The 25636-nt window shown below is 48.4% G+C and overlaps 11 protein-coding genes across 11 annotated transcripts; 5 read left to right on the forward strand and 6 right to left on the reverse strand.

Annotated features, from left to right (window-relative positions):
• Positions 1 to 3571: 3571 nt before the first annotated feature.
• Positions 3572 to 3997, reverse strand: N7489_011723 (uncharacterized protein; the record flags this gene model as incomplete). Its single annotated transcript, XM_056717472.1, has 1 exon — positions 3572 to 3997. The coding sequence occupies one exon, from the start codon at positions 3995 to 3997 to the stop codon at positions 3572 to 3574; it is 426 nt and encodes a 141-aa protein (XP_056565094.1).
• Positions 3998 to 6508: 2511 nt separating this feature from the next.
• Positions 6509 to 7364, forward strand: mde1 (methylthioribulose 1-phosphate dehydratase MDE1; the record flags this gene model as incomplete). The annotated part of the gene is made up of 3 exons (XM_056717473.1): positions 6509 to 6652; positions 6712 to 7187; positions 7253 to 7364. 3 exons carry the CDS (start codon positions 6509 to 6511, stop codon positions 7362 to 7364), a joined length of 732 nt encoding a protein of 243 aa, XP_056565095.1.
• A 439-nt stretch (positions 7365 to 7803) lies between these two features.
• On the forward strand, positions 7804 to 9821 carry N7489_011725 (sorting nexin 1; the record flags this gene model as incomplete). The annotated part of the gene is made up of 6 exons (XM_056717474.1): positions 7804 to 7837; positions 7892 to 7951; positions 8014 to 8501; positions 8573 to 8953; positions 9005 to 9607; positions 9663 to 9821. The coding sequence occupies 6 exons, from the start codon at positions 7804 to 7806 to the stop codon at positions 9819 to 9821; spliced, it is 1725 nt and encodes a 574-aa protein (XP_056565096.1).
• A 535-nt stretch (positions 9822 to 10356) lies between these two features.
• Positions 10357 to 10914, reverse strand: N7489_011726 (mitochondrial 54S ribosomal protein bL31m; the record flags this gene model as incomplete). Its single annotated transcript, XM_056717475.1, has 1 exon — positions 10357 to 10914. The coding sequence occupies one exon, from the start codon at positions 10912 to 10914 to the stop codon at positions 10357 to 10359; it is 558 nt and encodes a 185-aa protein (XP_056565097.1).
• Positions 10915 to 11249: 335 nt separating this feature from the next.
• N7489_011727 (flavin reductase family protein) lies at positions 11250 to 12217 on the forward strand (the record flags this gene model as incomplete). The annotated part of the gene is made up of 2 exons (XM_056717476.1): positions 11250 to 11301; positions 11358 to 12217. The coding sequence occupies 2 exons, from the start codon at positions 11250 to 11252 to the stop codon at positions 12215 to 12217; spliced, it is 912 nt and encodes a 303-aa protein (XP_056565098.1).
• Positions 12218 to 12812: 595 nt separating this feature from the next.
• Positions 12813 to 14550, reverse strand: N7489_011728 (uncharacterized protein; the record flags this gene model as incomplete). The annotated part of the gene is made up of 3 exons (XM_056717477.1): positions 12813 to 13248; positions 13308 to 14121; positions 14178 to 14550. The coding sequence occupies 3 exons, from the start codon at positions 14548 to 14550 to the stop codon at positions 12813 to 12815; spliced, it is 1623 nt and encodes a 540-aa protein (XP_056565099.1).
• Positions 14551 to 14725: 175 nt separating this feature from the next.
• Positions 14726 to 15865, reverse strand: N7489_011729 (uncharacterized protein; the record flags this gene model as incomplete). Its single annotated transcript, XM_056717478.1, has 1 exon — positions 14726 to 15865. One exon carries the CDS (start codon positions 15863 to 15865, stop codon positions 14726 to 14728), a length of 1140 nt encoding a protein of 379 aa, XP_056565100.1.
• Positions 15866 to 19044: 3179 nt separating this feature from the next.
• On the forward strand, positions 19045 to 19830 carry N7489_011730 (uncharacterized protein; the record flags this gene model as incomplete). Its single annotated transcript, XM_056717479.1, has 4 exons — positions 19045 to 19086; positions 19141 to 19233; positions 19290 to 19530; positions 19592 to 19830. 4 exons carry the CDS (start codon positions 19045 to 19047, stop codon positions 19828 to 19830), a joined length of 615 nt encoding a protein of 204 aa, XP_056565101.1.
• Positions 19831 to 20415: 585 nt separating this feature from the next.
• Positions 20416 to 21594, reverse strand: N7489_011731 (thioesterase family protein; the record flags this gene model as incomplete). The annotated part of the gene is made up of 4 exons (XM_056717480.1): positions 20416 to 20769; positions 20837 to 21012; positions 21068 to 21077; positions 21289 to 21594. 4 exons carry the CDS (start codon positions 21592 to 21594, stop codon positions 20416 to 20418), a joined length of 846 nt encoding a protein of 281 aa, XP_056565102.1.
• A 254-nt stretch (positions 21595 to 21848) lies between these two features.
• N7489_011732 (electron transfer flavoprotein regulatory factor 1) lies at positions 21849 to 22688 on the forward strand (the record flags this gene model as incomplete). The annotated part of the gene is made up of 3 exons (XM_056717481.1): positions 21849 to 22035; positions 22128 to 22327; positions 22599 to 22688. Coding segments are annotated over 3 exons (477 nt in total), but the record flags the coding sequence as incomplete, so codon positions are not given.
• Positions 22689 to 22809: 121 nt separating this feature from the next.
• On the reverse strand, positions 22810 to 24025 carry N7489_011733 (class I SAM-dependent methyltransferase; the record flags this gene model as incomplete). The annotated part of the gene is made up of 2 exons (XM_056717482.1): positions 22810 to 22833; positions 22886 to 24025. The coding sequence occupies 2 exons, from the start codon at positions 24023 to 24025 to the stop codon at positions 22810 to 22812; spliced, it is 1164 nt and encodes a 387-aa protein (XP_056565104.1).
• Between the last annotated feature and the right edge of the window lie 1611 nt (positions 24026 to 25636).

The following is a 25636-nucleotide window of genomic DNA, read 5'->3' on the forward strand; positions in this document are numbered from 1 at the left end:
AGTGGAAGCCCCAAAAGCGGCATCTTGGCCAAGTTTATAGAACGCGTAGGCAACGACTACCTAAGCAGATGGTAATAAAAATAGGGCTAGAGTAATAATTCAAAGAGGAAGTCTGTCACCTCCGACAGTTGACTGAGAAGCTTAGGAGACGCAGTTCTTTAAGGCGGTCGCTTCTATTTAACTGGCTCTGAGTGCATATTGTTGAAGCCACTACAATAAATAACGATATCATGATACGGATTTACTGAAAATGGCTGTCGAGTCACCAGCTTCTAGGATCGTGATACTTGCTCCTAGGGCCACGCGACCGGTTCCTAGGAGCCCTAAGGATCCTGGGATACGGCTATAGTGTTCCTAGGAAACACCTGCCCATTCCTGGGAGCTATGCATCGTAACTAGATCACCCCTCAAGTAGACCTAAAGCTTCTAAACTCCTAGGAACAGCTCTCTTACTATGAGCCCGCGTAAGTCCCGGGAACATATATCTATTGGTAAAAAGGCATCAATATAATTGTATTTAGGCGAGGAACCCTTTCTTTCTTTAATGGCTAAGGGGGACGGGTATCCCCATCTTAAGAGGTCTGCTACTAGGGTTCAGATTCGGCTATAATAGATCAACTGCTATGATACACCTAAGTCTACGTAGGATTGAATAATTGTTATTTTAAAAAGAGAAACTGAGTAAGTCATATTCAAAATATCAAGTAAGAAACAAAGAGGCCGGCAAAAATAATACTATACGGCGCGCGGTATCTTACGGAAACATGCTGGTTTTATATATCGAAAATATTACAATACTTCCAAGTATTGTGGCTTGTCTATATCATAGGGTGGCTATATAGGTTAATTATTACCTCGCAGAGAAATACAGGCGAATAGCTATGACAAAGCCCATAATTATCCAGATAGTATCAGAACATAGTAAAACAATTAATCAAGTCATTTAGGCGGTTGCACTTTTTTAGACTCGTTATATATTATCTCAATTCATACTAAATGCGGACTGTTAGTGCTCAATCGGAAACGTCCTATCTTATGAAAATATCTATTTGCCTGGCAATGGTGGTTATTTCAGTCGACGCTAAGCTTCCGGAATCGAAAGTTGACCAAGTCTGACGGGTTAGACTGGGGGCCTTTTAGCCGTCCGTCTACTGAAGTAGGCTTAATACTCAGGCACTTTAACAGATGTTCGGTTATATTTGGTCTTAGCGCTCATTAGAAGCTTCTTGTATTTAGGTCTCTTCCACGTAAATAACTGGTTCATGATACTATGCAGGCTCCTCTCGCTCGATTTCGGCTGAGTGGCTTATTCCTTATAGTGCTCGAAGAGGTGCTGATCGTGTAAGTATGGCGAAGAACGTCTTTGGATTTTGGTGAGACCTAGTGCTTCTTGCTGTACTATCGTCGTTTATCGGAAACCGAAAAAAGAATGATATTGGCGTCGAAGCTTCACTTAAGTGGGAAGAGAGGTGGAGAAAAGCCTTCACCTTATAAGTTTGGAACTTCGATAGGGAAACCAAATCCCAGGGGGCTATACATGTCCGGATTTGGCGGAAGGTGCGATGGCCTATGGTGCAAGCCCTTTGAAAGGCTGCCGGCATCTGGCGGGTTCCTGCAATAAGGGCCGGTGAGATTTCATATAACAACAGCTGCTGATCTCTCTAGCATTTAATAATATTATTTTGAAGTTTCGATATAAAGACTAGGATCCGAAACCTTAGAGAGATATTAGTCCATATTTAAAGGCTTGTTAAGGTTATTATCTCCTTAAAGCAAGCTTTTCTCAGCCTCTTGCCGTATTTCCGTATTTCTCCTTAACTGTAAGGTAAAGAACCGTTTTTATAGGTTAATTACTAGCTACTACTCTTAGTCAAAAAAGGGGTACGATATAACAAATAATAGAAACTAAAATTAAAACGATATTGTGCCATACTTTCACCGTGCCTTAGAAGCTCTCACCTAAAGGAAATATGATGTGTCGAGATGATCGAGAATGATATAGTATAGGTAAGAGTCCTTCCAAAACATCTCGAGATTGCTGCAGCTCTATGGTCTGCCCTTACTATCATAAGGGATGCGCTTAGTGCTAGTTGCCTTTCTGAACTTGAACATTGCTCACAATTTGTTGTTCTCTATAGCTAACGCTGCGCTTGTCTTCTACTGGTGAAGAGAATCATTCGGCCGAAATACACAATAGGGACTCCGAACTTTACGTATAACATAGAGGTTTCCACACATATGTAGCCGTGCTTCTATGTCACAGAGAATCAAGAGCATCCCCGTTCGATCGACTCCTGTATAATAATGTCAGCCATGTGTTCAGGCAACTTCTCGTGGGTATACTGGGATATAAGTCCCTTGCCCACGATAGCGTTGGATGTCATGACCAGGCCTGCTGGGGATCTGATTGACCCAGTGCTAATGACACCCAGTCTAGATTAGTATCAGCGGAAGACAATCGACGACATGGCCCTATTAATTTTGAAGCGTCGATTTTTTTTTGGGTAGCTTTGAGCCTCCGAGGGGCGCAGACGCTCTACTGCGCGGCTTGAGAATTGGTGATACTGATAAGCTTGGCATTAAAAAGGGAGGGGAGGGAAAAATGACAATCTAATGTACGATCAGTTGAGGCGGATCAACGAGTCAATTAAGGCTGAACTTACAGTGTTTGCCTTTGGTTAAGGATGGATGGCAGAGATACGATAAAATCATTATTATGGGAGGACTGGTTTGATATATCTCCATTTTTATAGTGACATTACTTCAGAGAGAAACGTGAGAAAGGTGGGGATTCCTGGGAGCTAGCCTTATATCTCAAAGTAGATGGCTGGCTGAAATAAAATACCCTATAAGCCGCAGGAGTATCAATGCACTCTAGTAGTCTAGTAGGTTCCTAGGAGCGCATGACGGGCCACCAATCCTATCCACCCATGGCGAAAATATTTGACGTTATACGCTCAGGAAGGGGCTTCAAATATACGCGCGCATTAGAAAGAAGTAAAGAACTAATCCATCTTCGCAACCCGCTAAACATGAATCCCATCAGTTAGTCTTGTTACGGGGCAAGATAGTAGACATTCAAAGTAAATCCGCTCATTCGCCATTGCCCTGACAGAGATCCATCGTGGGGCGAAATAAACGAGTGATCCTAGGAGCAAAGCCAGAACTGGGAGACCGATGGGGTCAAGAGCGAACGGTCGCATTAACGACGCCAGTCCTTTTTTGATGGGAGTATTAGGGCGATCAAGAGAAGAGTTGCACGTGATGAAACTAGCGTGTTGTGTTTTATTGATGTAGCTTACTCAGGCCGCTCATGCCGATGCTCAGCTCATGCTCTGTGAGCGAATCAGGGCACTCAGATGATGATCAGTGAGTGGATCCAGGTGCTCAGCTGATTATCAGGTGATGCTCAGTGAGCAGATCAGAGTGCTTATGTAATACTCAGTGAGCGCATCAGGGCGCTCAGGGGCGTGCTGGGATTTACTCAGTGAGCAAAAAGCGGCAAGGTCTGAGCACTAATACGGAAAGAGAATGCCAAGAAGTGGCAGAGGAAATCAAGTACATAGGTAGTTTACTCGCTCACATAATTTTCGAACTTTCGAAATTCGCTCGATGCAAGCACAGATGAAGCGGAGGGCCTTAATTTCGGATCAGGTACCAGAATGAATCGAAGAAGATCTCTTAACTGCTGCGGCATCTCCGCCTTTTTTGTCTCTTCATCCAGAGATAGGATCGCTTGTAGTTCTGGCACTTCACTTAAAGATCGGGCAGATTCCACTGCAACTTTAAGGACGTCCGTTTCAGGTGTCGAAATCTCCCAGTAGGCAAAGAGCCGCTGTATCTTTGCCATAGACCAAGCGTCGTTAAGCAAAAGAAGGGGGCTGTCCCATGCCCCCAACACACCGGGTTTGATCCAGCAAAGTAGCATCGCGGCAACAGCCCAGACCTGCGATAGCTCAGTGCACGCTTTGCCTAGGAAGACTTCACGGGCACGCATAGCATATGGTTGGAATAAATTCGCCGACCGGGACAACTATAAACGTTTTAGTAAAGACATTTCTCGTACCTATATTAATACTTGCTCACCGAGACCTAAGTCCGCTACTTTGGCAATGATAGGGTTAGTCTGGATACCGGAAAGTAGGATATTAGCGGGTTTATAGTCTAGAGTATGTAATTAGCAAATGTCAGCTCTTTTAAAGACCAGGTACTCTACCTGTATTCATATATTCGTAGTTCTCGAGAACGACACAACTTGTGAGCGCTGCTCTCAAAAAGATCGGATAAGGGAGCAGATACGTATATCAGGACAGTATTTCAACTCTGCGAGAGTGGTGTCTAACCATTCTAAAGCGATAGTGCTCTCGTCGATTATATCATACATTTTCCGGAAACACTGGGCCGAGGCGACAAGAGGGCGGGGGTTCACGGATAAATACGAAAATAACGCATTCGTACTGGAAATCATGAAGGTTGGAAGATGTCGCTAATATTCAGTCAGACGTGGCCCGGGGGTTGTGTGCCTTTATCAACTGAGACCTGAAACCAGCCCCCAGCTCAAATGCCCCAACCAGAACAGCCGAGTTTGCAACGAGAATGGGCCAAGTTCCCAGAAAGGACTGATAAAGGCCCCGGTCCGCCCCGAACTGGTGTTTTTCTTGTAGCATCTAGCTATTCATGCAGACTCAAAATGCCCCGTGACAAGCTCCCATCAGTAGCCCCAGGCCGCAGTCGGACCAATTAAACAGGAAAGGGCTCCCGTCGCGTATCGCTGGTTTGAGAAACTGTCCTGAAACTGTCCGCCTGGAGTGCATTAGGAGTGGCCAAAGGATATTGACCAGAAATGAGAAGCCCATACACGAAGCCTTCGACCTAGCGGACAAAAACCACACGGATCCATAGAAACTACGCTAGGCGTGATTGTGGATATACACTTGCGCAAGATGTAGGCTCGGTGCCCTGTGCAGCACCCTTTGTGAATGACGATGGATATGCGTCTGGGGTTTAGTTTAGAGCATCCGACGCATGGATTCCAATAGTGGGTGACTGTGGGTCCGTGGATCCTGGCCCGCTTTAGCGGGCTAGGTGTGGGTTAGCTTAACGCTGACACAAGGATGCATCTTCGGGCTGCAATCAACATTCGATACGCGCGATGTAACAGGCTAGTCACAGTGAAGCCTGATGCACGCGATATCACGCTAAGTGTTTCTTTCCTATGTGCTTTAACACAGGCTACGTCTCGGGGTCTGCCCCAGTATTTATTTCTAATCGACATAAGTTAGTATTTGAGCTTGTACCCAGCTAGACTTCTCTCTACTATATACCTCTACATAAGCAGGATTCTCCAAGAAGCATCTATGCCAACAAGGTAGAGGACTCACGCACCTTCGCTCTCGATAAACGCCAGTCACACTAGTCATATACGTCTACGGAATAGTCTATAGTAAAGAGACGCGATATATAGATGCTTGCACGCATGAACACGTGGTGTAGTAGATGCCCAATTGACCAAGCTAGGATGTTACGTACGGAGAAAGCTTCACTCTCTTGGTCCTTCTTCTTCCCCTCCCGTCCCTCTTTTCGACGTCAATCCTATCTATTGATCCTTGCTTGTGCTTCCTTCCCAGTAGAAAATGAATGAGACTCCGGATAGTTTACAATATGCATTATTACAACGCGGTCTAGGAAATGTTCTGACTGGTACTGGTTTAGAGCTTAGTGATTATCTTCCGTCACTAGCATTCTAAGATACCCTACTCGTAGTAACATCGAGAGGTGTCCAACAAGCCCACTTCTCTACAGAATAGGTGTAGCAATAGCTATACAGCTACGTCATATCTAATATACCTGCATTAGATCATTTCGATGCCTAGACGGGAATTTCTGAAATGTCTATGGGCACTGTCCTCTGCTCCCACTTCATCAATACACCATTCAAGATGTCAAATCCTTATCCTGTATTTCCTACAAGACTAAGATACCGGGTGAGTCAGTTTACCATGCCACCTGGGCAGCCCTGGAGGAATTAAAATGGTTTGGTCTTTGGCATAGAGAAACATTCAAATCCCTGGAAGAATGTATGTTGTATGTAGCTGGTGACCCAGGTTGGGCAGAATCTTGCAAATTGCTTATATAATGTGTCACTACCGGGGCACTGCTACATTTTCGAATATCTCTTTCTTTTTGTTATTATTCGAGCTGTAAATATAAGAGCTATTCCAATTCCAGATTAGGAGTTATTAATATGTATTATCTTGTAGTTATATAGCAATTGTCAAGTATGGATGGACGAATGTGAATATTGTCCCAAATGCGGTCCCGCGCAGATCTCCCCAATTACTCTTCCCTCCCCTCAAACGTCCATTGGTTACTCGGCACTTTCGGCGCAAAACCTCATATCTCAGCTGGACTTACCTGGACAATAAGAAAGTTGAATTGCAATCTTAGGTCCTCTCCCCAACTTTGGAATTATCTGCCTTGACCCTACGCTAATCTGTCGCAGCCCATCATGTGCCCCGCAGACCAAACCGTCGCAACGAATAACAATGACCACTTGGTCCAGTCTGAGGACCCTGAGCACCCGGCCAACCTTATTCCCGAGCTCTGTCGCAAATTCTACAACTGGGGATGGGTTACCGGCACTGGAGGTGGTGTAAGCTTATACTTGGAAGGAGAAAAAATTGCAACGGTGCCCCGCTGATACAACAGTAGACCTCGATCCGCCAAGGTGACCACATCTTTATCGCCCCGTCTGGAGTCCAGAAGGAATTGATGCAGCCTCACAACATCTTCGTGCTCCAATGGCCCACCCCTAAATACCCTGCCTCGGACCGCAACTACATCCGCAAGCCCCTCAAGCTCAACCCCTCCGCTTGTACCCCGCTATTCCTGACTGCCTTTGAGCAAGGGGCTGGCTGCTGCATCCACACCCACTCGCAATGGGCGGTTTTAGTCACCCTGTTGGTGGAGCGGGAGAAGGGCCCTGACGCTTGCTTCGAGATCAGCAACATCGAGCAGATCAAGGGCATTCCCCGCGGTAAAGGAAAGGGCATGCTCGGATTCTTCGATACTTTGAAGATTCCCATTATTGAAAACACCGCCTTCGAGGAGGATCTCACCAGCGGTTTGGAGGCAGCTATGAACAAGTACCCAGACGCATACGCGGTGCTTGTCCGGAGACACGGAATGTAAGTGATAATAACCTCACTCCATGTGATATTGATGCCTATACTAATGTTGGTTCCACCTGCAGTTACGTCTGGGGTGATAACACTGCCAAGGCGAAGACTCAGTGTGAGAGTCTGGATTACATCTTCCAGCTGGCTGTAGAAATGCACAAGCTGGGCCTCCCGTGGGTCAAATAGATACTGCATGGTTTCTAACGACCTATTTTATGCGCGATGGTGATTTGAGCTGGGAAAACCGTAGATAGATTACCCCGACATTATGAAGCTCCAATTGAAATGATGTGACGTATTGCGACGTGGGACAGAGCGTCTGGGCAGAGATTATCGGGTAGTGATTGGGAAGAGTCGACTGGATTCAACATGAACATAAATAAATAGCAAAAGCAGTGCCAATTGCAAAGTAGTTGGACAAGTCAAAAGAGGTGGACTCCAAAGGCTCCAGGGCTGGAACCCGTGAGTGACTAAGGATGCGGATCAGCCTCCACTCCAACCAGCTCCCTCTCCAACTCCATACCGCACCCTTTAAGCTCCGATTGAACCAAAATCAGTATTAATTCGTTCATTCATCTTCTCACCGTTATCCCCTTCTCTTCGCTTCGATCTCATACCGGTAACAATGGATCTCGACTCTGGAGATTCCCCGTGGGGCGGTAGGCAGTCATGATACCACAGCTCTTTGAATCGCGGTCTGATTTATGATGCAGATGAGCCTTCACAGTTCAAGCCCAGCGATGACTCGTCCAAACCCAGCACTCAGGGAGGTGGTATGTATCCTTTGGCTTATCCGCTCTTTCCACGACCTCCCACTAAGCACACTACCATACAGCAGCTGCACAAACCCCCGCGTCAGACAGCTCGCCCGCCGTCCGCGTACCAGGAAGAAGAGGCCCCCGAGGCACACGCAAGATCAGCGCACAAGCCACTAAACTCGAATCCGTCGATGATTCCGTCGACCCTCTCGGTCCATTGGGAGAAGCGCCCGCCGAGGCCACCCCAACACCCACAGATGAGGCACCAGCACCGCCCCAGAAGGAGCCTTTCGCCGGACGTGGCGCGCGACCATTCTCCTCTGCCTCCCAAGCATCCAGCGGGGTCGGGGCAGCGGACTCGGCCAATGTGGAAGAGGAGAGCGCGATCTTCCGAGGACCCCCTCCCGTGCAGCCGCCGGCGCAACCGGATGGCCCGAAAAGACAAACGCAGCCTAGCATGAGCGTGGAACAGGCTGCGAAGCCGACTTTCCAGATCTACGTCGGGGATCCGCACAAAGTGGGAGACCTGACAAGTAGTCACATTGTTTATCAAGTTTCGACCAAGGTAATGGGACTCCACGCACATGAAACCTACAGACTGGGAAAGAAGAAGCTGACAGTAACTGGTATGGCTAGACGACATCTAAGGCCTATCGCCAACCCGAGTTCACCGTCAGCCGTCGCTACCGTGATTTCCTCTGGCTCTACAACTCCCTGCACGGCAGTAACCCGGGAGTGGTTGTTGCGCCTCCGCCAGAGAAGCAAGCGGTTGGCCGGTTCGATACCAACTTCGTAGAGTCGAGGAGAGCTGCTTTGGAACGAATGCTTAACAAGATTGCCAGCCATCCTATTCTTCAACATGATGGCGATCTGAAAATTTTCCTGGAAAGTGAAGCTTTCAACGTCGATGTTAAGAACAAGGAAAACCGAGAGCCCGATATTGGCCCAAGCAAGGGAATGCTGAGCTCCTTCGGTATCTCGGTTGGTGGAGGAACCAAATTTGTGGAACATGACGATGTAAGTGAATCGTTTTTAATACATCGGCCTCGCCTGCTCACATGTAGATAGTGGTTCCACGACCGAAAAATCTACTTGGATGCGTTGGAGAACCAGCTGAAGGCTCTATTGAAATCAATGGACACTGTGGTTCTCCAACGGAAGGGACTAGCTGAGGCCGCAGGCGACTTTTCGAGCTCATTGCATGCCTTATCTGCCGTCGAGCTGTCTCCCGCTCTCTCCAATCCACTGGAAGGCCTGTCGGAACTTCAATTGCGCATTCGCGAACTTTATGACCGACAGGCGCAGCAGGATGTTCTGACGCTTGGAATCACGATCGACGAATATATCCGTTTAATTGGAAGTGTCAAGATGGCTTTCACGCAGCGGCAAAAGGCTTTCCACACCTGGCATGCAGCAGAGTCCGATCTACAGAAGCGCAAGAATAACCAAGACAAGCTACTCCGCCAAGGAAAGACTCAGCAAGACCGCTTGAACCAAATCAGCGCCGACGTCGCAGATGCAGAGCGCAAAGTGCACCAGACGCGGCTGCTCTTCGAGGATATGGGCCGGCTTATGCGAAACGAGCTACAACGGTTTGAGAAGGAGAAGGTGGAGGACTTCAAGTCTGGCGTGGAAACCTTCCTTGAAAGTGCAGTCGAGGCTCAGAAAGAGGTAATTTCTTGCCAACTCTTGCGTGTTTATTCCATCCAGCTAACCCTAGCTACAGTTAATCGAACTCTGGGAGACATTCCTCCTGCGTCTAGATGCTGGCGAGGAGGGGCTCCCGTATTATGTACCTCCTGAGGCGAGCGATGCAGCTGCTCCGGCAGAGCCCACAGCGTCGGCCTCGGAATCGGGGCCACTGGCCGCTGAAGATGATGCTTGATATTTCTCCTGTCCTGGGTGAAAAAAGTGCTTTTTCACAACCCACTACTCGCACCGTTTTACCTCGTCTTTTGTATTCATTATGGGACATCCCTTTCGCGATGTTTGTTTATGCCATGCTGCAACTGATCACGATCCTCAGCAAGCCGATAAGCTTTGTGTTTTTTTTCTATTCCCGCTTCACTCCGAATACCACTGTTCGTGTACTGTAGCAAATAAATCCATTACCTATGTACCCTAGTCAGTTATTCTGTCTTGAATGCATACTTCCTCTGCCCAATATCCGGAGATTTGAGAAATAAATACTTTAAAGTCCCATAGAATCCGCATAGACTTGACAAATATTTAGCATGGATGAGAGAAAAGATGAATTCTTGGTATAATACAGCAGGCTCATACCAGACATATGTATATTGTACAAGATCAAAAACACAAAGCAAAATAAACAAAAAGAAAAGCAAAAGAAGATCCCAACTCCCATCCAAGCGGCCCAAACCAGACAACCTGATTTAATCCGGGAAAATCCAAAAAGCCCACTATTTCTTGCCAGAGGGCTTGAAAGGCTTCTTCTCAGGCGGAGGCGGCGCCTCATTCTGCCCGAAAGCACTAATCAAATCAAGCAAGTTATCCTCCTCTTCCTGATCCTCCTTAGCCTGAGCCTTCGCATCCGCCTCAGCCTTCTTAGCAGCAGCAGGGTCCTTAGCCGTCTCCTCTTCAGCAACAGGCGCGCTGGCATCATAGCTGCGACCGAATCTGGCACGGAAAGCCGCGAGACGACCGGCCTCGTCTTCCTCGACGTTCATCAGCTTGCTGCTGGACGGGTTCCAGAGGAGGGAGTTGCGCGTGTCGCGGGTGGAGCGGTAGATCGGGGCTGGCGAGGTCGTGCGGTGCGTGAACGTGCTGCCGTCGGAGAGGGTGATGAGTTGTGTGAAGGTGTAGGGGCGCTTGGGGCGGCGGAGGAGAGTTGCGTGTCGGCATTGCGAGCAGATGAAGGTTGTGCTGCTCGATTGCGTGGGTAGTCTTGTAGGGAGGATGGTGGTTGTTGAGTTGGTGATTGTGGCCGCGGTGCGGCGGAGGGAGGTGTGCATTGACATGTTGGATTGGGTTATTTCGGTAATGCCAATGTAAATAATAACAGGATTGTCGAGGTGGGAGGAAGATGCGGCCGCAATGCTATCGGGGATGTTGCGGAGGTTGCGAAGTTGATGCTATAGCAGAGAAATTATCGCGGGTTATGTAAGCGGGTCTGTTCCTTTCGGGATTTTCTTAACTTGCATGTTTCGCATGACTTCATATTGCTCCATATCTCTGTGAGTCTCTCTTATTTTCGGGGATTTAGACATGAATTGGCAGTGTCTGGATATCTGTGATATTGTGTCCTGCGTGATTCCCTGAGCGCCTTTTCAAAGCTCCGTCAATTCCTGGCGGGATGAAGCTCGCCTTTCCAGTCGCGCATGGGACTGCTCGGACAGGACTCGGAGGTAGGTTGTCATGATGTATTTCGAAGTATTTCCGTGGTACTAATGTGAGCCATTAGAACTACCATGCATTAAGAACTATTCACTCCCGTTCCTGGGAACATCTCTCTCCCTCCGAACCTCTCCGCATGTACCATATACCCAACACCGATCACGATACGATCAACGACGATATACCAGCAATGCCACAGCCTCTTTAAAAGAAAATAATTGCACAGGGAAGACCAATGCCTCATCCCGTGCAGGCAACGTACCACAACCATCAACACCCTCGACATCTATATCCGACCAAGTCCGCCTCCTCATGCGCCGAGTCCCCTACCCCGTCGCAATTATAACGGCAACTGATCCCTCCGGTCCAGAAAACACAACCTCCTTCCGCGGTATGACCGTCTCTTCCTTCAGCACCGTCACCCTCACCCCGGACCCTGTGATCTCCTTCAATGTGCGTCGCCCATCAGAGACATTGAATGCGTTACTTGCTTCGCGCCGGTTTCTGGTGCATTTGCTTGCACCGGGTCCGGCAACTGCTACTCTGGCCAGGGATTTCTCTAAGGGGAACGTCACCCTCGCTGCTATGTTGAGAGGACATGGGGAATTTGAGTTCGCGGCTTTGCCTACTAAGAACGAGGAGGGACATCCTCAAAGACCGCTCCCTATTCTTAAGCGGAGGCCGGAAGCGGTAGCTGCAAATGATGGTGTTGACTTTCCTTTTGTTTTTGAATGTACACTACATCCGCAGAAGATTGATGTGCAGGATCACTCAATTGTGCTGGGTACTGTTGTTCGGGCGATCGAGGGCTCTGAGTCTGTTTCGGCACAGGGGCAGGATGACAAGGTCTTGGATGAGCATTCGCCTGGGCGGCTTTGTTTGACGTATGCAAATACCAAGTTCTGGAAGATGGGGGGTGAGCTTTGAGCTTGGATACATGTAGTTGTCTGGCGTGTCTGGTTTCATCTGAGCGATGGATGAAGAATGCTTCGTCGCTTATGCCTTCCGACAAAGCACTGTATATATACTTGGGAATACGGCGTTTGGTTGTATATAGACTTTCAATTAGACATATGGTATCACAGCCAATTTCAACGGCCTACCTGCTATATGATCCTACAGGAGACATGGAGGGATGAAGATGAGAAATGCTTTCATGATATTGATGCGTCTACGCTTTTTGTGAGGGAGATATACAAGAACCGAGTATAGAACACTTTTGTTTTTCGGTTTTAGGAACAGAGCTGCCATGTATCTCACTCCGATCGAATCCATACAGTTGCTATCTCATCGCGAGATGCGTGCCACACTACCACAATGACCCAAGAAACTAGGAGTCATCACAATGCAGGCCGACGAGAAAGAGATTGACTAGCACGAGGCGGTAACCCAACCGGACGGAACCAAAAGCACGGACGCACAAAACTTGAGGCCACTTCTCGAAAGACAAGCATGGAATTGAGCTCGAGCACCGGTTTGAGAGCGCCGCTAGGCATGGGACCACAGAAGCATGTACCGAGAACTAGTCTCGAGACGAGTGCGGACTGCCCGTCCCACTGCCACTGCCACCACTGCCACTACCGGTGCCACTACCTCGACTTACTGCTCGCTGGAAAGGACTCAAAACCCGACGACCACCATGATGCAGGAAACCGTTTCCGTCAGACCCAGGCCGAGGCTTGGTCTCACCGAGCAATTCCGACAGGTCAAGCTGGAGAGGCGGCAAGCGGTTCGTGTCCAAGAAGTCAGAGCCGTATTGGCTGCTGCGAGTGGAGCGGTTGGAGAACGAACGGTCTCGGTTGTTGATGTCTGAGGCGAAGTATGAGCTCGCGTTGCCGATGGGAGAGGTTGGGAACTGTGGGAGGAAGGGAAGGTCCTGCGATGGGCTAGTTGGATTTGACGGCATTTCGTGAACCGGAGAAGACGAAATTTGTAGTGGACTAGACCTCGCAGGAAAGCTGAGGCCCCCAGCAGAGATCGAGCGCTAGGTGCAGAGGTCGTGGATGCGTTGAACGACGGACCACTGGTCTCGGGCAGAGGATTGGTGCCTGGCAAGTTGCCTTCGGGGGTGAGAGGACCAGACTCGAGGAGCATCTGCTGCTGTTGTTGCTGAATGGATTGCTCAATTGCAGATGCCTGCTGCCAGAGTTGACTTGTGCGCAGCTGGAAGTCCTGCACAGATTGGCTGATGCTCCCAAATTGCTCATGGAAATTGCTCTCCATCTTTGACTGGTCCTGCTCTCTGGCAAATTGTTCAGCAGCCCGACGTTCTCTCTCATTCAACCCTTGTGCATTCGCCGAGATGATGCGCTCATACTGCTCGTTCACCCGGGTGCGGCGACCCTGGAGACGCTCGCGCTTCTGGATGGCCTGAGACAATTCCAACTCCAGCGCCGCCACCTGCTGAGCTGCAGCTGTTCGAGCAGCAGCAACCTCTTCCTTAGTTGAATTGAAAAGTTCCACCTCACGTTCGAAATCTGCTTTGTGCGCCGACCATTCTTCCATCTCCTCCTCAGGGACATTTTCCATGGTGTCGAGTTGTATCTCCAGAACTGCAGTAGCCTCTTCGGTTTGCCGGATGTTTCGTTCTAGTTGAAGCGAACGCTGCTTTTGGCGATTCTCGTCATTTCCACTGTGGAGGCGAGTATTGAAGTTCTCAAGTTCTTTCCGGATTTTCGAGATAACCGCTTTGTGGTCGTTCTTCGTCTTTTTGAGGCGGTTGCGCTTTTCATTCAACTTGGATTCCGCATTGCCGATGGAGTTCTTGAGCGTCGTTGTGGGGGATGATGGTCGGTAGGTGGGTTGTGGGGGTGTCGATACCGCGGAAATGACTGTTCGAACAATGAGCTTGTTGAATTCGAAATGTTGTTATTCAGAGAGAACTTACCTTGCTCTGTGTCAGCCGTTGTAGGCGTCTTGACACTCATGACACAGATTTCCTCGTCGGTATCGCTTCGTACAAATGCACATGTGTAGGCGCAGTTGGGAGCAAGTCCAGCAATCTCGCCCCGCCATTGGACAACGCTCGGCCCCTTGGCATCCGAAACCCTGCATATCGAAGCGGTAGCCCAGAGGGCACCGTTGACGCAGACGTAAAACGGTTCCATATCTCCTCCCAAACGGCCAGCTTCAAAGGAACCCGACACAGCGGGGTCATCGGTAAAATCACCTGCGGCAAATTTGATCGAAGAGCTATCCACATCCGTAATCCATATTAACCCGTCGTCGAGAGAAACACCCTGCAGATCCTCCTCCGTCATTGTGAGATTGCGGGCTGTCTTAGAAATAGCCCGTGAATGTTCATATTCCCTCATCACCGTAACCTTTGTACTGGCAAGCGCAGCCCAGAAGGGCTGCCGGCTCCGAACTTGATTGGCTTGTCGTCTGCGTTTCTTGGCTGAAGTGAAGCGATCCTTTCCGTCTTTTAACTGACCATCAGGCCCCACGAAAGAAGACGAAATACTGGCAGCAGACTCCAGAGCAGAATCGGCTTGTCCCTGTGACCCCGCAGAAGCCTCCGTATCCCCCCCTCTTGCCGGCCCGTAACGGTGTCGGTGACCGATTCTTGGCCATCGCACGTCGTGCCATGGCGGTCGCCGCTTGTGCTAGGATGTGCACGGCAAGAAGGCTTCGGAGCCAGCTCGGAGACGTTTGTGCTTCGGAGCGTCGGAACTCGGCGGGTAGCAGGTGCGAATATTGGGAGAGGAGATCGGGACTGAGCACTTTAGCAGAGACAAGATGACCCAAGACAAAGTCCTGGATGCCTTTACTGCGAACAAGATGGAGAAGCAGAACAATTCCGACACAGAGAGCATTGACCCCGCCGTTCTTTCCGGAACCCCCGCCACCCAAAGTGATAGCAACTTGGACATGAGCGAGATCGATGGCGAAGTTTTGCGCCCAGGTCCACATGAAGAGGCCCCAGAGGAGTATGCAAAACCCATCCATCGCAATCATCGTTCCCAGAGATGGCGTCCCAGCCGGACCTTGGAAAATATCGAAATTCGACGACAAAGAACCGGCCGCGGCGCCACTCGGAGGCATGAAAGTCAACGAGGCGAACAAGAACTGAACCAGGGTCAAGACCATCGGTGGAAGCTGTAACAAAAAAATCAAGATGGCGATGGTGTCGTACATGGGGCACGATTTGAGGATAGTGGATGCGAGCTGGAGCGGATTAATCGAAGCATTGGATCCGGATCGTTTCGAGTTCCCGCTGCGAGAGACATGACCTGCTATGCCACCATTCTGGGTGACATCGCCGTTTTCCTGCGCAGATGCCATTTCTCCACCCTTGCTATGTCCATTCAACATCCCACGCACATTGCCATCTGCCTTCGTACTATCCCCTCCTTTGCCGGAAACTGTCGGAGGTGTTACGGCCGTATCGCTAGTAGACCGTACGGAAGATAAATCGAAGTGAGTGGACGCGCCCGGACCGGTAGCAGAGCCGTTGCCCGAGTTGCCATTCAGATGGCCGCTTGACTTTTGCTTGGTTACTTTCTTGCCGGGACCGACAAGGCCATTCTCCTGCCGATTGCTCTGGTTCTTCCTAGATGCAGCGGAGCGTGTCATGGAAGAGGGAGCCCGAAACCCAGGTCCGAGTCAGCTTGGCGGGATGAAGCCAAGGACTGGGACCAGGAAAAAGGCGAAAACGGACTAAAATTGAATATGGTGGGGGAAGGAAATGGTGCAGATTGGCTTGTATAGTAATGAAGATGGGAAAGAAAAAGGAAGTAGATGTATAAGGAAAAAGGAGAGAAAGAGAGAAAGACAAGAGACGACGCTGTACGTGGAAGCGTGAAGGGGAAAAAGTGCCCAGGTGGAATTGTATGAGGTCGAAAGAAACAGAATTGGTATTGGTACTGTCATTTGGTGTCGATCTCTGGTGCCTTTCGGGTAGGCGGTACCTGGCTTCAATACCATTCGCCACTATTTCATTTCGGTACTGTGTACTTGGACGGCAGATTGCAAATTCGGAGAGAGAGAGAGAGCTCCTGGTAATATATTCTGGCTCTCTTTGTCGATCTGGAGTTTCTGCATGAAAAGTCCCATTCAGCACTGCCAAGCTTTCCGTTCTCTTCTAAACATCTATCTTACGATACCTACTCTAGGGCTTATTGACAGGTCACGCCTAAGAGCTACAACGGCTGCAATTGCCAAGTCCTGCAACGCGGATACCTACACATCGGCCAATCCTAAGCATGTCTTCGTTTTATCCAGACAATTTTACGGATACCCAGTGGTTCCCGTTGCCTCGGCGCTATGCGGACTTTCTTCAAAACGGGCTTGACTAGTGCTGATAAGCTAGTGAGCACGGAGTATGAAGTACAACCTACGATGTACAGATCAATTTGGAAGCCTGTTGAGATCACCAGTCCCTATTTGCTGTCAAACTGCCTAATTGGATTGACGATCGACCGTTTCTTGACCCGTCTGCTGCGGGGTCATCCTTGCGCCGGACTTATGGTATGTGTTACGAATCCTTAGATCATGGTGTGGTTATTACTCGTTGGGGGACTCGCTTGCAGATAGATGCGCCTGCAGGAATGAACACGCAATCCGAACATGGAGAGCATCTTAAGGAGTAAGTATGGGGAACTAAAGCTTGTGCGTATCAAACGTGTGTATCAACACTGTTAACCACATTCTTGCTGGGATCATCACATGCTCGGCTATCTCGTGCAGCTTTCTGAAGGGCTCCGCACAGATTTTGGAGAACGAGTATGGGTCCACATCTTCAAGAAGGTAATGTTCGATGATATATCGAGACTGATGCAAAATACATTTCTATTTACACTATTAAGAGGATATCCTCGAGTAGAAGATAAATGTAATTTTACTCCTTCCAGCCAATTCCGATCCTTCCCCCTCCTAATACGATACCCGGGGCTTGGCAGCCCTGGAGGGTTCTGTAGATCAGCCACAAACTTAGTAACGATCGGCCCGACGGCCGGCTTGGTGATGGCTTAAGTTATTTTTATGCATGCGGTGAGCCCTACCATTGTAGTATCTATACATATTGTACACCCCTCGATCACATGGGCACTTCTTTGGCTCTTTATACTTCCAGTTTTCCAAGTTTCCTTTCCAAATTTCACAAAATAGGGTACATGATTCTGAAAATTGCGAACCCTTCCACTAGCGTGTCCGCCCTAGTCTCTTTTAGAACCGGATTTTGCTTGGGTCCGATAAACTTCGGGTTTTTATGGTCGATCCTTTCGCTTTTCCTACTGGTTCCGGCTCTCATGTCCTGGTCCGGCAGGGTCTCCGGGTGTACGGAGTAGTAATTGATATCAAACCTTGGCTAATCTTATGAAGGTTTCTCGGTCTCTATAAAGAGCTAAATGCACTCACTCCTACGAATATCCGCTCGGGGCTTTAACATAATCCGATCAATTGAACAATTGAACAATTGAGTCTTTTGAACCACGTGGTTCATCGGGGCAAATCATTCTAGAGTTCACTTTGCCATATGTACTAGTTAGGGCGTAAACCAATTGAACTAAAAGGCCTACTAAAAGGCCTACTAAAAGGATTACTAAAAGGATTACTGTAAAAGGCAAGAATGCCCTAAACCACCAGGAACCTAAGGGCAAATTTATACGTTACGGGTATATCCATATCTCATGGAATGTATATCAAAAAGATATGGCCCATATACTCAAATTCCGCTTAAGGTGCCTGGAACGGGATATCTGCATTGCATATCTCTTCATACTGTAATGACTGTAGGAATGTTAGAGAAAGAAAGCCACCATATGCACATAAATCATCAAGGAGTCAATAAGGATAGATAAAATTCTTTACAATAAAGCGCCAGGTGAAACACTACCTACCTAGGTATACTTCGACGAGAAAAGTGACCCGAAACTCACATTCCATCCCCCGCATAATGTTAACTTTAAATTGAACCAAGATTTCTTCCAAGGTTTGGCTGATCTTCCAAGGTTAGCCGGTATGATTATCGAATTATTACTACACCTGGAACCACCTACCTACCTAGGTAGTTACATGTAGGTACGCGTAGACCAGTCGTCAGCAAAGTTTCCAACACGACTGGACTCAATATAAACCCCAATATATGTCAGTGACTCTGCAGAGCACGATATCGCCAGTTGTTCCGCTCAAAAGTATCTCATCTTCTTCCCTCCAAGATGATCTTCGCTGGTAGAAAGAGATAGGATATCAGCTCCCGGACTACGTCCAGGACAGACCTTTTCGACATCTCCAAGCAATGATAGCGCCCGGATTCCACAGGTGTGATTGTCACAGGCAGCGGCACAATGCTTGATCCCATTGTTGTCTATAAGTGGACAAAACATACGACCGAGAAGAGATGTGCGATTATATAATTGTCATACATACGTTCACGGGTGGATGTCCACGGGTTGAACAGCGATGCCGTCTTAGGAGGTGTCTTTCAAGAACACGGTTCTATAAAGAAAATCCCCCGGGACAAAAATGGCTTGATGTCCCGATATGAAATTGTTAAGAGTCACGGTTAGAATATCAGTGCAATTCCGCCCTTCGAAGGCCGTCAGCCTAGGCACCACTTCTGCAGGTAGGCCCCGGGGCTGGGGCCCGGGGGCAGCACCAGATTAGTCATCTTGTGTCCCGCGGGCCCGCGGGCACATGCCCACCTTGGAAGGTTGCAATAGGACAATTGTGAGTTCTTACAACCTAGTGCTCAGATTACAGTTACTCTCAATTCAATTCCCATTCCAAAAAGAGCCGAAGGGCCAGTACCTAGAATGTCACAGCGCAAGTCCACGTTCCTTTCACGAGAGGTCTTGGTATGTGTTCCTAGCCTGTGTATACTCTCAGCTACTTATGGCCATTCACATTAGACTTCGCAAGAAGCCAAATGGAAAAGACTAGTCAAGACAAACTATATCGATCCCAACGGAGTCAAGAGAGACTGGGAGTCCGCTGAGCGCCAGGTACGAATTTTGAGTGTATATATATATCGAACTGTAACGACCTAACGAAATCGTAGACCAGACCAACAGACTCCCCAGTCGATGGAGTCAACATTGTCGCTTTTCTGAATAAGACGAATGGATCCGAGATTCTTTTGGAAAAGCAATACCGGCCTCCAATTGATCAAGTCGTTATAGAACTCCCTGCAGGATTGATCGATGCAGGGGAAACAATCGAGCAGACTGCAGTCCGAGAGTTAAAAGAAGAGACTGGGTATATCGGCGTCGCGGATAAAACTACTGGTATCATGTACAATGGTTGGTGAACCCGTTGTTCGTCTTACTGATGAATACTAGCTGACCTGAGTATCTTATTCAGATCCCGGCTTCTGCAATGCCAATTTCAACATGGTGTACGTCCAGGTTGACATGTCTCTTCCGGAAAATCAGAATCCAAAGCCTTGTCTCGAGGATAATGAGTTTATTGAGTGTTTCACGCTTCCGGTGCTGGAGCTGCCGGCTGAGTTGCAAAGGTTGGAGAGTGAAGGGTATGCGATTGACGCCCGGGTGGGATCCATTGCAGAGGGAATTGAGATTGCAAAGAGGTTGAAGATTTGAATGGTCTGGCCGGTGGAGTTGAAAGGTGGTTTACTGTCTTTGATTTATAGAGACGTGTCCCTCATGTTATATATGCCATAGACTGCGCTATAGGTTAATGATTCCTTGGCGATATGAAGAACATCATTGATACACGCACCCAGCTGGTGAGTGCAGACCACTAAAATAACAGGTAATTCAGTGTTGGAGACCCGGGGAACAACCAAGAGAGCAGTTGGATCGTGCATTAGGGTTGCTGTCTCGGGTCAGGCCCAGGTAACTACTAGTACATACACAATGTCACCTTGAAGCCCACCGGTGCTATCCTGCACTACTTACAACTGGGTTTAGGTCCCAAGCCAATTTGGCCTATACCAATTTCAAAATGAGATGTCGGTTCATTGCCGCTGCTACTATAACAGTATGACCATGTTCTCTCCTCGCCAGAGATGCCGTCAGTCCGGCGTACTTGGGACTGTAATGCGTATGTACAAAGCGCAAAGACTGCAGCTGTCAACCCAGCGTCCAAAGAATGACAAGGAAACATAGTAATCCACAGCCCCATATAACCAGTTCTTCAATATTTCTACCCCACTGCAATCACCGTCACGCAGACCCGTTGTCCTCCACAGCATCAGCCCGATCCCAGCTTTTAAGCTCAAGGTTCCGTACACGAGTCTCTATCTCAGCAATCCGGTGTCTCCAGTTGTCCTTCTCCTGCTCCTGTTGCTTCCACATAGCCTCAAACTGCTCCATTACAAAGGGCGGGATGTTGACAGTCTTGCGGTTCTTCTTGTAATCATAAATCACGATATCCTCGAAGCAACGGGCAGCAGGGCGTTGGTGGGCTTCAGACAAGATCATAACTTCGAGTCGGAATGCCGACTGGGATGAAAGATGCCCAGATGGGTCTGGGATCAGTCTTTGATAAACAGTAATTTTGTCTGGAGATTCCATGGGCTGCATGATAGTAAGTAAGTAGGTCCTGTTCTAGCGGTGTGGGGATTGGGTCTCCGGGATACAGTACAAATTTGTAGTCCACCTTGATACTCTTCAGGATGAGCCCGATACCCGTACTACCAAGCATGTTTATCCATTGTTTCTTATTTGCGGTATCGATATAGTTACCGATATTGCGAGTCCAGTTCACTCGAGCTGTTTCGGCGTATCGAACATAGGTAACGTTGTTGACGTGACCTTGCTCTAGTTAGTATGGCATGGTCCATACATGGGAATACCAGAATTAAAGGAAAAGGACGAAGCATACCCTATTATCCCGGTTAGCTCTGGTCCAGAAATCCAAGATAGCTCATGCAGTAAGCGCAAAAGCTAGGGGGATGAATGTTCTCACCATAATATCCTAATCCATAACAAGCAGACTTAGCATTAGTCACTCTCACTCTCACTCACAGCACAGACACAGTATTATAGCCCAAGCTCATACCTGTTCTCCCCAGACCACATTATGGCGAAACAGACTGCGCCGTTTCTTATCCGTGAGGAATCCCTCGCTTCCAGCGACCAGTTCCCGCCATTCCTTGGCCAATTGTTGTAGAATCTTTCCCCCTCGTCAATCTGAGATGGCTTCATCCCAAACATCATGCACTTCCCAACCCTTCGCTTGGTCATTGTGAGCCATCGTGGATTGATCGGGGTCGAGGCCGAATCGGGGAGCTTCTGGCTGAAGGTCGTCGGGGAAGTCGCAGAGAAGAGGCGACGTGTGCCATTGGAGCACAGGGATATCGAGGCAGACAGCTGCGCTGGGAAAGCCGGCTTAGGGAGCATGTTGTGTTGTCGTGGAGAGATAGTTCCAATGTTGGATTCAGCACTTCGACCGCCGATAACCGATAACATGAAGCTTGGGCCAGTACCCCGAGGTCGGCGAGAACCCCGCGTGAATATAGGGGGTCTGAAACTGATCCTGTATTGATATTATTTTATACATATTTGTAACTTGTTTCGAGTTGGACTTACATTTGAGAAACAAACCTGCAAATTTACCCAAAAAGTACGTAGGTAGTAACTATATCGTGTATAGAAAATCCAACCTTGGAACTCCGCTAGTCACGTCACCGATAACTCCCGAAGCCTGGAAGCTTCTCAGCCGCTTACCTTCATTGCACCGCATCTCCACCACCAACTCTCAACAAGAACAATCTTTACTCTTGCATGGAGCAACAATGGTAAATCCCGAGCTGCGCCGGCAGGTCATCAACGTCTACAAAGGTAGGAAGCTGCATACGTCGCGCAGTAACTTGGCTTCCTTTGCTTTGGTCTTAAGCCAGCCGTCTGTTACATGCTAATATCCCGAGATACAGAGCTTCTGTTCTTAGGACGGGAATATCCTCTGGGTTACCAGTATTTCCGGGATCGACTACACCGTGCGTTTGCAAGTCAGAAACAGATCACCGACGATGAACAGATCCGCAAGGGAATAGCGAGGGCTGAGTTTGTGAAGAAAGGTAAGTTCTGTCTTTATTGCTGGGACGCCTATCCCTCGGGTGCAGTTGAGGATATGGTGCTAATTGCTTAATGCAGAAGTGGAAGCGCTGTAAGACTGGTCCCTACATACCTCCCTTTCCTCCCTATCTTCTATCGGGTTGTCGCATCCAACCACTTCCTATATTGCTGTATTACAATCACTGGAAGCACAGTGGAATCTTTCGTACATGTCATTCTTCTATACATTGCACCCATAACGGGGTAGTGTCTGGCTAGATACACTGGGCATAGATTGACTCCTCATTATCATGGCATCATGCAAGAACTATTTTGACCCCCATCACAAGAATTTTCTGTTGATGGCGACTAACAAAGTGAAAAAAAATCAGGTACTATTTGAAGCGGTACCGAACACTGAAAAAGCGATATGGAAGTGAGGCCTGATATTCCCGCGGCTCTCACTTCTTCTCCAGAAATGTCCAGATCATATGCATGTTAGAAACCCAGAAAGACAGAAATAAAATTGGGGTATCACCAATACAAAGTGCAGAACGGTCACTACTTGACTTTTGCCCACCGGAACTCCAAATTGACTCAAGGGGTTCATTTTTTTTTGACCCCACCAGGCGCTTACTTCAAGGCACTCGCCGCTGGAAAGTCCGCCTTTCTGCAAGAGGTCGGCTGTCATTGCAGCCCACCATCGGTCCCATTCGTCACGACCCTTTCCGCTAGATTCCATCAATATTGGCTCCAGCCCTTCAATCATCTGTATTGTGGTGAGGAGAGCCGTGCGCCGGATAGCGATCTGCTCTGGAGTCAGGGCCTTTCGTGGACGGCCGTTGGAATCCTTGATTTGGCCGTCTCGCTCCCAGCGCAAGTCACCCAATGGAATTGCGACGCGGCGACTGTCGACATTTTCCAACAAGTCCACTTCGGAGTTGAAGGACAGACCGATCGTCGCGCACGGGAGCGCCGTCAACTTGAGACGGTCGAAGGACTTCTCCAACCAGGCGTTATAATCGACCATGAACTTGTTCTGCGCTCGTGTGAATGGTGTGGCGGAAGAAAATGTATAAGTAGCCGTTGCATCGGCGATCTCCTGTTCTTTCGAGCTCGTTTTGCGGGCCGGAGCCGGATTAGGCAGGAGCGAGCGGAAGCTCCAATCTGAATCCCACACCTCCAGGATACCCCCGGACTTCAGCACGCGCAGGGGCTCGCTCAACCCCGATGCAGATTGCGCCGGACTAGAAGGACACATGCCGGCATCTTTAATGAACACGAAATCAAAATAGTTGTCCGGAAAGGGCAAGCGGGGTCGGCGTAGGTCATGACGTTTGAATTGCCAGTTCATTCCCTGCTTGCGCAGATCCGGCGCAATGGATATAACGTCTATCCCGGCAAAGGCCACATCGGGATGGCCTCTGCGGGTGAAGTAGTCGTGGCACAGACCAGACCACAGAGCGGACCCGCATGCGATCTCCAGGACGCGTTTGGGCGGCCGATTGGCTAAGTGGGGGTTGCAAAATGGGCCACCGAGCACGCGCAGCAACATAAACGTGCGCAGGCTTTGGCGGTGGATCTCGGGCAGGTCGCAGGGCAGTGGGTAGACATTCTCCGGGTCGCGAAAGTAGGTGCGGTCACCCTGGCGCATCAGAGGGTATGTCGAGTAGTCCGTGAGTGAACTCAGGGACGAGGAGGAGGCGGCCAGTGTCGAGCTAAGGTTGGAGTGTAGGTCGGACCCGGAGGCGGTTGCGGCTGAGAATCCCAGTGCCATTATGTCCATATCACTTTCCTCTCAAGTATATCGATTGGTGTCCCCTATGACTCTGAAGATGGGTTGTGGGTTCGGTCGCATTCTCGGCGCAAGATTGAAGTTTTCATGAACGAGGCATGCTTTTTTTTTTCTTTTGCAGGCTTTTTTTTTTTTGCGAGTGGAAGATAATTCCGAGGGAAATAGGAATTAAAATAGAAAAATCGAAAAAATAGAGTCGAACAGGAAAGTGACGGGGACCAAAGCGGGCTCGGAAATTATCCCTAGTGCAGCCGGGGCGCAGAGCTGAAGAAAATTCTTGTTCAACGTTAAGGAAGAGGACTTAGATTGTAGATAGTCCTGTAGTTTTGCATACAAGGTATAACTCTTGGAAGTAAATTATTCGAGAAGTTCGAGAAAGAAATGGGGGAGAAGGAAAGAAGAAAAAAAGCCCTGACCCCTGGAAGTTGAATATCCACTCGAGTCTAGTTTAGTCTCTTCACGGTAACAGTACTTTACTCCGTAGTAAAATATCAGTTGGATTGGAGCCAATAATATGTATTCTGTTTCACCCTCTTGCGTGAAAGTATTCCTGATTTTATATAGCATTGACATCATGACTCTTATATCAGTGCCCATGGTTCACTCGCCGAAAAGGGAAATTCAGGCCAAATGCGGTAGAAACTATAGAAGTTGTGGTATGTTGCATAGTTCATTATTTGCTTTTTGACATTTTATGGGGAATATTGAAACACGATTTTCAGGGGTCCACTAAAATCATATAGAAAAGATATCCTAATAGCTTAAGCCAATACTTTGATAAGATACATCCAAAAGTAAAGCAAATTGTACAGAGCACAAAGTACTAGTAGTAGACGTGCACGTATCATCCAATTTCAACGAAAACTGGATACACAACCGTCGGAGATCCCTACCCGCAATATCCATCAAGTACCGAGTGTTTTAGTAATTGGGTCCGCAGTCTGGACCGACATTCTGAGACCTAGCTCGCCATTGTCTCTCTATCTGATACTTGGTACTTACCTAGTGCCCAACGCTAAATTCCCAGGCATTTGGGGTAATCGGCGATTCCAATCTTAGTCTTAGTCTGCACTGTGATCCGTGCCCTTTCCGCTCGGTAGTATTAAACGTACCTGCAGAATGATACGAGAATTCGATCGACGCAATAGCGTCTGCCACGTACTTTGGTTAAGACTAGTTTGATTTTCTAAAACACGGACATAGACGGAGTTGACGAGGCGAATATGATCGGTAAGAAGAGGAAGGTAACTGTGTATTCCGACATAGAAGAATTGCATACTAAGCCGTTAGACCCCTTTTTGTGAACATGCGAGTATACTAGGTCTGTGCTACCTTGCAGATACATATCATCTGAACGATACGGAGTGCATATGTCGTATCTCTATACTCCGTATTCGCTCCAACATAGGGCTTTAATAGTCCTGTCTAGACAGCATTTCACGATTGAAGTTATATTAAGCCTATATCTAAGAATCATTTAATAGGGGTCTTTCTACTTAGTATACCAGATAATATTGTTAAGATGGTGTTTTTAGGTAATTTCACTAATGACTACCTAGGAATGAATATAGTTTACCTCTTGCCCTTCGTCAT

The sequence above is a fragment of the Penicillium chrysogenum genome (assembly GCF_028827035.1).
Source record: "Penicillium chrysogenum strain IBT 35668 chromosome Unknown utg000005l_segment0_segment0, whole genome shotgun sequence".
NCBI classification, from domain to species: domain Eukaryota; kingdom Fungi; phylum Ascomycota; class Eurotiomycetes; order Eurotiales; family Aspergillaceae; genus Penicillium; species Penicillium chrysogenum.